This window comes from Heteronotia binoei, chromosome 19 (genome assembly GCF_032191835.1).
Source record: "Heteronotia binoei isolate CCM8104 ecotype False Entrance Well chromosome 19, APGP_CSIRO_Hbin_v1, whole genome shotgun sequence".
NCBI classification, from domain to species: domain Eukaryota; kingdom Metazoa; phylum Chordata; class Lepidosauria; order Squamata; family Gekkonidae; genus Heteronotia; species Heteronotia binoei.
In genome coordinates, this window is record NC_083241.1 from 5,953,279 (window position 1) to 5,965,763 (window position 12,485).

The window sequence follows — 12,485 nt, forward strand, 5'->3', positions numbered from 1 at the left end:
GGAGACCCTGGAGAGCCACTGCCAGTCTGAGAAGACAATACTGACTTTGATGGACCAAAGGTCTGATTCAGTATAAGGCAGCTTCATATGTTCATAGGTTTCTAAGATCTGGCCCTGATCCTACAGAGATTCCCAATACGCACGCTGGGATTTTTACATATATGCGCAACTAACGGCCACGTTGCATGAGAGGCGTCTAAAAGCAGAAAAGACAAGACAGATGTTTACCATTATAGACCGAAGGCCTCTTGCTCCCGTCTTGCGGTCCAGAGCCAACTTGGCTATAGCTTTTAGAGCATCCTGGGTAACGTTCAGTTCACACTGGAAAACAGGAAAGGAAAGTATGCTTGGCTTAGGCATTTCGCTTGCGATTTTCTAGCTACCCTTTATAACTGTCAGCGGCATGATGGAGAGAAATTTCCTTAATTCCTCTTTTCTCAGTTTGCCCCTGCAATCCAACAGTTTCCCTCTTGCTAAGAATCTGGAGCCTCGCATCAATTTCATTTTGATCAAAAGAGAAAGTCACAATGGAGAGGGGTTTGATTTCCCACTCCGCCACTTGCAGCTGCTGGAATGGCCATAGCTCTCTTATCTGGGAGAACCGGGTTTGATTCCCCACTCCTCCACTTGCACCTGCTGGAATGGCCTTGGGTCAGCCAGAGCTCTCTTATCTGGGAGAACCGGGTTTGATTCCCCACTCCTCCACTTGCAGCTGCTGGAATGGCCTTGGGTCAGCCAGAGCTCTCTTCTCTGGGAGAACCGGGTTTGATTCCCCAGTCTTCCACTTGCAGCTGCTGGAATGGCCTTGGGTCAGCCAGAGCTCTCTTATCTGGGAGAACCAGGTTTGATTCCCCACTCCTCCACTTGCACCTGCTGGAATGGCCTTGGGTCAGCCAGAGCTCTCTTATCTGGGAGAACCGGGTTTGATTCCCCACTCCTCCACTTGCAGCTGCTGGAATGGCCTTGGGTCAGCCATAGCTCTCTTCTCTGGGAGAACTGGGTTTGATTCCCCACTTCTCCACTTGCAGCTGCTGGAATGGCCTTGGGTCAGCCATAGCTCTCTTATCTGTTTCAGAACCACCCTTCGTGCCCCTCTCCTTTGTGACTTTCTCTTTTGATCAAAATGAAATTGATGTGAGACTCCAGATTCTTAGAAAGAGGGAAACTGTTGCATTGCAGGGGTAAACTGAGAAAAGAGGAATTAAGAAAATTTCTCTCCATCATGAGCTAAGAGGCAAGCCACAGCTTCCTAAAACCTCCCTAACTTCCCGGCAGAGCACCCCCTTGTGGCATGTGACAGAAATACAAATGGCAAAAGGTTGATTACAAAAGAGCGCATAGAGCACCACCATCTGGTGGTCCAGAAAATGACAGAAAGAAATTTTAAAAAAGGAAATTCCTCTTCTGAAAGAGAGAAAGAGAACAAGAGGAATCAATGGCTATATTTAAAAAAGGGAGTTTTGGAAAAATGAAATTCCGCTACCCCTGACAAGGCTAATTGTAATGTATCAAAATGAGAATCCTGCTGCTGCCCTGAAAATGAACACCGTAAGAAGAAGATATTGGATTTATATCCCGCCCTCCACTCTGAATCTGAGTCTCAGAGCCGTCACAATCTCCTTTCCCTTCCTCCCCCACAACAGACACCCTGTGAGATAGGTGGGCCTGAGACAGCTCTCTCAGAAGTTGCCCTTTCAAAGACAGCTCTGCAAGGGCTATGGCTGACCCAAGGCCATTCCAGCAGCTGCAAGTGGAGGAGTGGGGAAACAAACCTGGTTCTCCCAGATAAGAGAGCTCTGGCTGACCCAAGACCTTTCCAACAGCTGCAGGTGGAGGAGTGGGGAATCCAACCCGGTTCTCCCAGATAAGAGAGCTCTGGCTGACCCAAGGCCATTCCTGCAGGTGCAAGTGGAGGAGTGGGGAATCCAACCCGGTTCTCCCAGATAAGAGAGCTCTGGCTGACCCAAGGCCATTCCTGCAGGTGCAAGTGGAGGAGTGGGGAAACAAACCTGGTTCTCCCAGATAAGAGCTCTGGCTGACCCAAGGCCTTTCCAGCAGCTGCAAGTGGAGGAGTGGGGAATCAAACCCGCTTCTCCCAGATAAGAGAGCTCTGGCTGACCCAAGGCCATTCCAGCAGTTGTAAGTGGAGGAGTGGGGAATCAAACCCGGTTCTCCCAGATAAGAGAGCTCTGGCTGACCCAAGGCCATTCCAGCAGGTGCAAGTGGAGGAGTGGGGAATCAAACCCAGTTCTCCCAGAGAAGAGAGCTATGGCTGACCCAAGGCCATTCCAGCAGCTGCAAGTGGAGGAGTGGGGAAACAAACCCGGTTCTCCCAGATAAGAGAGCTACGGCTGACCCAAGGACATTCCAGCAGGTGCAAGTGGAGGAGTGGGGAATCAAACCCGGTTCTCCCAGATAAGAGAGCTCTGGCTGACCCAAGGCCATTCCAGCAGCTGCAAGTGGAGGAGTGGGGAATCAAACCCGGTTCTCCCAGATAAGAGAGCTCTGGCTGACCCAAGGCCATTCCAGCAGCTGCAAGTGGAGGAGTGGGGAATCAAACCCGGTTCTCCCAGATAAGAGAGCTCTGGCTGACCCAAGGCCATTCCAGCAGCTGCAAGTGGAGGAGGGGGGAATCAAACCCGGTTCTCCCAGATAAGAGAGCTCTGGCTGACCCAAGGCCATTCCAGCAGCTGCAAGTGGAGGAGTGGGGAATCAAACCTGGTTCTCCCAGATAAGAGACCTCTGGCTGACCCAAGGCCATTCCAGCAGCTGCAAGTGGAGGAGTGGGGGATCCAACCCGGTTCTCCCAGATAAGAGAGCTATGGCTGACCCAAGGCCATTCCAGCAGGTGCAAGTGGAGGAGTGGGGAATCAAACCCGGTTCTCCCAGATAAGAGAGCTCTGGCTGACCCAAGGCCATTCCAGCAGCTGCAAGTGGAGGAGGGGGGAATCAAACCCGGTTCTCCCAGATAAGAGAGCTCTGGCTGACCCAAGGCCATTCCAGCAGCTGCAAGTGGAGGACTGGGGGAATCAAACCCTGTTCTCCCAGATAAGAGCTCTGGCTGACCCAAGGCCATTCCAGCAGGTGCAAGTGGAGGAGTGGGGACTCAAACCCGGTTCTCCCAGATAAGAGAGCTCTGGCTGACCCAAGGCCATTCCAGCAGGTGCAAGTGGAGGAGTGGGGAATCAAACCCGGTTCTCCCCGATAAGAGAGCTATGGCTGACCCAAGGCCATTCCAGCAGCTGCAAGTGGAGGAGTGGGGAATCGAACCCAGTTCTCCCAGATAAGAGAGCTCTGGCTGACCCAAGGCCATTCCAGCAGCTGCAAGTGGAGGAGTGGGGAATCGAACCCAGTTCTCCCAGATAAGAGAGCTCTGGCTGACCCAAGGCCATTCCAGCAGCTGCAAGTGGAGGAGTGGGGAATCAAACCCGGTTCTCCCAGATAAGAGAGCTCTGGCTGACCCAAGGCCATTCCAGCAGGTGCAAGTGGAGGAGTGGGGAATCAAACCCGGTTCTCCCAGATAAGAGAGCTCTGGCTGACCCAAGGCCATTCCAGCAGCTGCAAGTGGAGGACTGGGGAATCGAACCCAGTTCTCCCAGATAAGAGAGCTCTGGCTGACCCAAGGCCATTCCAGCAGCTGCAAGTGGAGGACTGGGGAATCGAACCCAGTTCTCCCAGATAAGAGAGCTCTGGCTGACCCAAGGCCATTCCAGCAGCTGCAAGTGGAGGACTGGGGAATCGAACCCAGTTCTCCCAGATAAGAGAGCTCTGGCTGACCCAAGGCCATTCCAGCAGCTGCAAGTGGAGGAGTGGGGAATCGAACCCAGTTCTCCCAGATAAGAGTCCACGCACTTAACCGCTGCACCATACTGGCTCTCTAACTATAACAATAAGATCCCCCGAACAGTCTGAGGCAGCAAGCGTAAAGTCAAACCTTGTCCATGCTGAACAATGCCTGGTATTGGGGAATCACAGCGTTCCGAGGCTCTGTAAGAATTCGCACCAGGGTTTTCTCATCGAGGCTGTGTAGGGGGACCACGACCGGCAAGCGTCCCACAAACTCGGGGATCATGCCGAATTCAATGAGATCCCTGGCTTCCACGTGCCGCAGCAACCGGTCTTTCTCTTCCATATCTTGCTGGGTGTCAGACTCTCCGCCCAAGTTAGCGAGGTCAGCGGCGGCGGCTGCTCGTCTGCCTTTCCCCAGGTTTGATGGGGTTCCGAAGCCAAGATACTGCGGGACAAAAAATATTTTGCATTTAAAGAGAAAAGATGCAGTGGCTTTATTTTACAGAAAAACATGTTCTGCAAGTCTTTTTGGTTATGGTGGCATGTTTGGGAATTCTGTCAAAGCCCAAAACGCAATTTCCAAAGTAGCATTCGTTGCACAGCTATCCCATTCCCCTGCAAAGGAGTCCCAAGTGGCATTTTATCCTCCCAACTTGCCTTTGAGAGGTTAGGCCAGGGGTGGCCAAACTAGCTTGCTTGCTTGCTCACTCATTCATTCGTTCATTCATTCATTCATTCGCTCATTCGTTCGTTCATTCATTCACTCACTCATTCATTCGTCCATTCGCTCATTCATTCATTCATTCGTTTGTTCGTTCATTCATTCATTCACTCATTCGTTCATTTGCTTGCTCATTCATTCGTTCGTTCGCTCATTCATTCATTTGTTCATTCATTCATTCGCTCATTTGCATTTGTATCCTGCCCTCCTCTGACAGGCTCAGGGCGTCTAACAACAATAAAAACAACATTGCGCTAATATAAAAACACAATAAAATCATTAAACATTTCATATATTTTGTACAATTTAAAATAGGGGTGTCGAACTCATTTGTTATGAGGGCCGAGTCTGACATAAATGAGACCTTGGAGGGGGGCTGGACTATGCCGGGTTTGGCCATGTGTGTACCTATTTAAGATCAGGTAGCAGAGAGATACATTTTATAAAGAACACCGACAAACACAAATATATTTTTAAAAAACTGAAAACATGCTTAAAAACGTTAGCACTCATTGGTCTTAAGGGTGCTTTCTTTGTATTTCTCCCATGGGATCCAGGGAAAGGGGCAAAGGAAGCTCTGGCTCTTTCCTTCCTTCTCCAGGGGACTAGCGGGGAACAACCTCAGCCAATGGAGAAAATAGAGGTTTTGCTCTCTAGCTCCTGAGCAATTGAGCAAGCCTTGCAAAGAAAGCTGTTATGCAGAAGGAAAGCAAGATATAGGGAGAAGGAAGATGACAGTCAGTTGCTCAGGGGCCTGATTCGGCCCCCGAACAGGTAAGAGTCCGCACACTTAACCACTGTACCAAACTGGCTCTCAGAGTGGTGTGCTTCTGTCAAAGGTAGTCAATCAGGGTTGCCACCGAGGTGACTCCCATCCAAAACCCAAGTTTGAATTGAAATGAGTCTAGATCAGAGATCCCCCAACGTGCCCACAAAGTGTTTTGGAAAGCAGGTGGAGCTTCTGCTCAGCGGGGTTTCTGATTGGCCACTGGAGATGTGATTGTGCAGGTTTTTAAAATGTTGCTTTGGCAGCGGCTGCCACCACAGGACAAGGAACTTCATTATGTGACTGAAGGTAAGCTGCTGCAGCCCGGCATGGTGGGATCCAGCTCCAGCTATTTCCTGGTTGTGCCCACAAACACAAATATATATATTTACATATTGTAAAAAGCTTTAAACACGCTTAAAACATCAGCACTCGTTGGTCTTAAAGGTGTTTTCTTTGTATGTCTCCCACGGGATCCAGGGAACTGGGCAAAGGAAGCTCTGGCTCTTTCCTTCCTTCCCCAGGGGACTGGGAGGTGGAGGAGCCTCAGCCAATAGAAGGAAGAGAGGCTTGGCTCAGTAGCTCTGCTGTGCGATTGAGAGAGCATGGAAAAACAAGCTCTGCCTTCCCCACTTCCTCCTTCAGTCAATGGAGAAAACAGAGGTTTTGCTCTATAGCTCCTGTGCAACTGAGCAAGCCTGGCAAAGCAAGCTGTTATGCAGAAGAAAGCAAGAGAGAGGGAGAAGGAAGCAGATGACAGCCAGTTGCTCGGGGGCCTGATAGGAGCCTTCCAGGGGCCTGATTCGGCCCCCGGACCGCATGTTTGACATCCCTGGTTTAAGGTGTCCTCCAGATGCCAAAAAAAATGCATCTTTTCCCCTCACCACAGAGCAGTGAACTGAAACAAACACATCTTTTGCGCAGCTCAAATATCACCCTTTATTTCCTCACCTTTTCGTTTTTCCTTCTGCTGATGATTCGGTCCAGGCCATTAAAAGCACCAGAAGCGACGAAGAGGATGTTGGTTGTGTCCACCTGCACGGTCTCGCCACGTAACTTACGGGAATTCTTCTCTGGAACGTTCACTATTGTGCCTTCCAGTAACTTTAACAGGCCCTGAGTAAAAACGGAAAACCCAGTGAAGAAAGAAGAAGAATTGCAGATGTATACCCCGCCCTTCTCTGATTCAGAGACTCAGAGCGGCTCACAATCTCCTTTACCTTCTCTCCCTACAACAGACACCTTGTGAGGTAGGTGGGGCTGAGAGGGCTCTCACAGCAGCTGCCCTTTCAAGGACAACCTCTGCCAGAGCTATGGCTGACCCAAGGCCATTCCAGGAGGTGCAAGAGGAGGAGTGGGGAATCAAACCCGGTTCTCCCAGATAAGAGAGCTATGGCTGACCCAAGGCCATTCCAGGAGGTGCAAGTGGAGGAGTGGGGAATCAAACCCGGTTCTCCCAGATAAGAGAGCTATGGCTGACCCAAGGCCATTCCAGCAGCTGCAAGAGGAGGAGTGGGGAATCAAACCCGGTTCTCCCAGATAAGAGAGCTATGGCTGACCCAAGGCCATTCCAGGAGGTGCAAGAGGAGGAGTGGGGAATCAAACTCGGTTCTCCCAGATAAGAGTCCGCACACTTCACCACTACACCAAACACCTTCATACTCAAGAAAGAATGCCCAATTTCTAATCTTAGGTACACAGCTGAATCAGCGCAACGAGGCAATCACATATGCCAGCTAGGACTATTTTTTTATTTCATTTATCTCCCATCTTACAGCTCATATCATCCCCTTCTTCGTTTATCCTCAAAACCAGGTCTTGTATTCTCAACAAATTATCTGCTTCCATGGCACATCCTGACTCTGAGGACTTCATTCTCCTTCTGTGGCCATCTGGGTCCCCTTCTTAAGACTTTTTAGCACTGAACACAGAATACTCTTTTTTTAGAAGCTATGGTGAGAATATAATTTTTTAAAAAAAATATATAATTTTTATGTGATACCGCTTTAATGGTGATGTTAATGTCTTACGTATGTAACTTTATACTGTCATCTTATAATCTTTAATAAAGTTTGTTAAAAGGAAGGGGGAAAAGAGTAATTGAGAGCTTAGCTCAGGGGTGGCCAAACTGCGGCTTGGGAGCCATACGTGGCTCTTTCACACATATTGTGTGGCTCTCAGAGCCCCCACCACCCCATTGGCTGGCTTGGAGAAGGCATTTGTCTCTTTAAATCACTTCTCCAAGTTAAGCAAGTTGGTGGCTTGGAGAATGTATTTAAAGTTAAAGTTGCTACCTCCATTTTCCTTCCTTCCTCCCTCCCTCATCTTCCTCTGTCCCTCCCTTCCTCCCTCATCTTCCTTCCTTCTTTCCTTTCTTCCTTCCTCCCTCATCTTCCTTCCTTCTGCCTCCCGCCCTCCCTCATCTTCCTTCCTTCCTCATCTTCCTTTCTCCCTTTCTCCTTCCCTTTCTTCCTCCCTCCCTCCTTCCCTTTCTTCCTCCCTCCCTCCCTCCTTCCCTTCCTTCCTTCCTCCCTCCCTCCCTCCTTCCCTTCCTTCCTTCCTTCGTTCGTTCCTTCCTTCCTTCCTTCCTCTCTGTCTTGCAGCTTTCAAGCATCTGATGTTCATGTCTTGCGGCTCTCAAAGATCTGAAATTTATTCTATGTGGCTCTTACATTAACCAAGTTTGGCCACCCCTGGCTTAGGTGTTTCTTTCAAAAACAAAACAAAAATTAAAAAACAATGCTTCCTCTGCCTCAAGAAAGCCAAGCTCGTAATACCTACTTGCTGAACGCCTTCTCCTCCCACGTCCCGTAACTGGTGGATGCCTGGCACGCTGCCAATCTTGTCCACTTCGTCCAGGAAAACAATTCCTGTAAATTACAGGCAATTAATGGGAGGTGCATTTTGAACTGTCAAAGAGAAGCACAGTCTGTGAGCGACGAAGGCTGGCAGAACTAAGCTGCTGTAACCATATGGCGAAATGCTGCCTGTTATGTAAGCTGCGTGTGAAAAGAACACGCTCAAACATTGCAAAGAACCGGATCAAAAAGATACACTAGACAACAGCAGGGCCGGATCAGACATAAATGAGACCTTGTCGGGCCGGACCGCGTGTGTCACAAAATGTAATGCCAGGTAGCTGGGATATAAACTTTATAAAGGGCACAAGAACAGTTACAAGATTTTTAAAAAAAAAACTTAAAACATGCTTAAAAGATTAGCACTTTTGCAATATTTTGTTTATTTAACAGTCTCTGATAATTTACACTTCTTGCTCTGAATTTACTGCATCAAAATCTGGAGACAATGTCTGTGCTATAGAAGAAGACGACTGCAGATTTATACCCCACCCTTCTCTCTGAATCAGAGACTCAAAGCGGCTTACAAACTCCTATATCTTCTCCCCCCACAACAGACATCCTGTGAGGTGGGTGGGGCTGAGAGGGCCTTACAGCAGCTGCCCTTTCAAGGACAACCCTGCGATAGCTATGACTGACCCAAGGCCAATCCAGCAGGTGCAAGTGGAAGAGTGGGGAATCAAACCCGGTTCTCCCAGATAAGAGAGCTATGGCTGACCCAAGGCCATTCCAGCAGCTGCAAGGGGAGGAGTGGGGAATCCAACCCGGTTCTCCCAGATAAGAGAGCTCTGGCTGACCCAAGGCCATTCCAGCAGCTGCAAGTGGAAGAGTGGGGAATCAAACCCGGTTCTCCCAGATAAGAGAGCTCTGGCTGACCCAAGGCCAATCCAGCAGGTGCAAGTGGAAGAGTGGGGAATCAAACCCGGTTCTCCCAGATAAGAGAGCTACGGCTGACCCAAGGCCATTCCAGCAGCTGCAAGTGGAGGAGTGGGGAATCAAACCCGGTTCTCCCAGATAAGAGAGCTATGGCTGACCCAAGGCCATTCCAGCAGCTGCAAGTGGAGGAGTGGGGAATCAAACCCGGTTCTCCCAGATAAGAGAGCTCTGGCTGACCCAAGGCCATTCCAGCAGCTGCAAGTGGAGGAGTGGGGAATCAAACCCGGTTTTCCCAGATAAGAGAGCTCTGGCTGACCCAAGGCCATTCCAGCAGCTGCAAGTGGAGGAGTGGGGAATCAAACCCGGTTCTCCCAGATTAGAGAGCTCTGGCTGACCCAAGGCCATTCCAGCAGTTGCAAGTGGAGGAGTGGGGAATCAAACCTGGTTCACCCAGATAAGAGAGCTGTGGCTGACCCAAGGCCATTCCAGCAGGTGCAAGTGGAGGAGTGGGGAATCAAACCCGGTTCTCCCAGATAAGAGAGCTCTGGCTGACCCAAGGCCATTCCAGCAGCTGCAAGTGGAGGAGTGGGGAATCAAACCCGGTTTTCCCAGATAAGAGAGCTCTGGCTAACCCAAGGCCAATCCAGCAACTGCAAGTGGAGGAGTGGGGAATCAAACCCGGTTCTCCCAGATAACGAGTCCACACACTTAACCACTACACCAAACTGGCAGTCTTGAGTATGCTGTTCAGGTGTGTGTCTGGAAGGAAGGAAAGAGCCAGAGCTTCCTTTGAAGCAAGCTGTTCCTCTCCCCGCTTCCTCCCCAAGGGAGGAGCCTCAGCCAATGGAGAAAACAGAGTAGTTCCTGTGCGATTGAGCAAGCCTGGTAAAGCCAGCTGTGATGCAGAAGGAAGCAAGAGAGAGGGAGAAGGAAGCAGACAAGAGCCAGTTGCTCAGGGGCCTGATAGGAGCCCTCTGGGGGCCTGATTTGACCCCTGGGCTGCATGTTTGACAACCCTGGTTTAGTACATTCTCGTGTTGTGTTGGGAAGGTGGGTGGGTGGAGAAGACAACTCCAGCTTTACCTTGTTGAGCTTTTTCTACATTGTAGTTGGCATCCTGCAGGAGTTTTGCAACAACAGACTCGATGTCTTCGCCGACATAACCCGCTTGAGTCAAAGTGGTGCAGTCACAGATTGCAAAAGGGACGTCGAGGCATTTTGCAAGAGTCTGAGCCAGCAAGGTCTTACCTAGGTGGTTGGTTGTTTTTTTTTTTAAAAAAGAAAACCCTGTTAGCATTCACATTCAAAGACATTCTCTGTACCGTGCCCGTTTGCCCCTCTCAAATATCACTTTACTGCACTCTTTTGCTATAGCAAGAAATAAAGCCAAGAAAATTTTTAAAAAGTTTGCATGTTCAGTTTTCAACCCACCGGTATTTACTGTATATCTAGGCTAGCATTTAAGGCATAACATTATTTTATAATAATAATAATAATAATAATAATAATAATAATAATAATAATAATAATAATAAATTTTATTTATATCCCGCCCTCCCCCACCTCGGCAGGCTCAGGGCGGCTAACAACATTTTATAAAAACATACAATAGTAGGTAGTAGATAAAAGCCTTAAATTTAACAATATAAAACATTAAACTTAATAACATTAAAACCAATCCCAATAAGTGCAGTTATTCAGCGGTATAGGTCTTCAAACCGCATTGGCGGATCTTTAATTACCGATCTTCTTAGCAGTCCAAGTGTGCAAGTTTAAAAAAGGGCGGTCTTGCAGGCCCTGCGGAACTGATCAAGGTTCCGCAGGGCCCGCACCTCCTCGGGGAGTCGGTTCCATAGGGTAGGGGCCGCGATTGAAAATGCCCGTGCTCTAGTGTTCTGGTATTTAATCTCCTTCGGCCCAGGGATGGTCATTAGATTTTTCCTGACTGACCTCAGTGCTCTCTGGGGTTCATACGGGGAAAGACGGTCCCTCAGGTAGGCAGGTCCTCGGCCATATAAGGCTTTAAAGGTAATGACCAACACTTTGTACTGGAGTGGAGTGGATTTCAGATGGGCATTTATTGTTTTGTTATGAAGCACACCGATTTTATGAGTCAGTAAATCACTAGTCCAGCCCAGGGGTGGCCAAACTTGCTTAATGTAAGAGCCACATAGAATAAATGTCAGATGTTTGAGAGACGCAAGAAAGGGAGGCAGGCAAACAGATGGGAGGAGAGTGAGAAAGATAGAGGTGGAAAGAAAGTAACTTTAACTTTAAATGCATTGTCCAAGTCGCCAAGCTAGCTTTGCTCAGAGAAGTGATTCAAGGAGGCAATGCCTTCTCCATGCTGGCCAATGGGACAGTGCGGGCCTTCGAGACGCACACAATATGTGTGAAAGAGCCAGTTTGGCCACCCTGGTATAGAAAGGGAATCGTGTATATAAAGGACAAACAGCCCACTGCAGTTGCTTTGTTTTTGAGCCCAGGTCAGGAGGGAAAATGGGTTGTAAATGCTGTAATTAAATAAGATACAAAGTCCATTAGTTTATTTGTGTTTTGTCTGGAAGACGGATTAAAGTATTATAAAAACCCTGTGCGTGTCTGCACTCTCTCTCGCACACGCAGAACCAGATAGGCTGGTATATCACGTAAAGGGATTTGCCTTTCAGCTATCGCAGCAACTTGGGATTTCAAGGCGAAACCCTCCTTCCTTCCCCAGCTGTGCCATACCCATTAATCAGTTACTGTTAAATCCCACACGGTTCATGGTCTTCGTGTACAAAATCTGTAATCCGCTCTTGGCAGAACACGTTCTATTCTGGTCTAGGGACAAGATGCACTAGGACTTGAAGGCTGCAGGCAAGACGGCTGGATCTCAGGGAGCAGAAATGGGAAGATGTGGAGTGAAAATAGACCCAGGTGGGTGGCCAGGCTGGTCTGAAGCAGGGGGGGCCAAACTTGCTTCATTTAAGAGCCACACAGAATAAACATCATGTGCTTGAGAGCTGCAAGACAGGAAGGAAGGAAAGAAGGAAGGGTGAAAGGAAGGAAGGGTGGAAGGAAGGAAGGGTGGAAGGAAAGGTGGAAGGAAGGAAGGGTGGAAGGAAGGGTGGAAGGGAGGGTGGAAGGAAGGGTGGAAGGAAGGAAGGTGGAAGGAAAGGTGGAAGGAAGGGTGGAAGGGAGGGTGGAAGGGAGGGTGGAAGGGAGGGTGGGAGGGTGGAAGGGATGGTGGAAGGAAGGGTGGAAGGAAGGAAGGTGGAAGGAAGGGTGGAAGGAAGGGTGGAAGGAAAGGTGGAAGGAAGGGTGGAAGGAAGGAAGGTGGAAGGAAAGGTGGAAGGGAGGGTGGAAGGGAGGGTGGAAGGAAGGGTGGAAGAAAGGGTGGAAGGAAGGAAGGTGGAAGGAAGGGTGGAAGGAAAGGTGGAAGGAAAGGTGGAAGGAAGGGTGGAAGGAAGGAAGATATAGTGGGAGAGGGGGG

At 49.3% G+C, this 12,485-nt stretch overlaps 1 protein-coding gene across 2 annotated transcripts in view; it reads right to left on the bottom strand.

Annotated features, from left to right (window-relative positions):
* LOC132587696 (ATP-dependent Clp protease ATP-binding subunit clpX-like, mitochondrial) overlaps positions 1–12,485 on the bottom strand; it is a 58,271-nt gene that overhangs the window by 6,126 nt on the left and 39,660 nt on the right. For both annotated transcript variants that reach the window (XM_060260012.1, XM_060260013.1), the window contains 5 exons: positions 10,094–10,258; positions 8,058–8,146; positions 6,228–6,392; positions 3,935–4,234; positions 229–321 (listed from right to left, as the gene is read on the bottom strand). In XM_060260012.1, the coding sequence (XP_060115995.1) occupies positions 229–321; positions 3,935–4,234; positions 6,228–6,392; positions 8,058–8,146; positions 10,094–10,258 (812 nt within the window). The remainder of the gene's footprint in view (positions 1–228; positions 322–3,934; positions 4,235–6,227; positions 6,393–8,057; positions 8,147–10,093; positions 10,259–12,485) is intronic.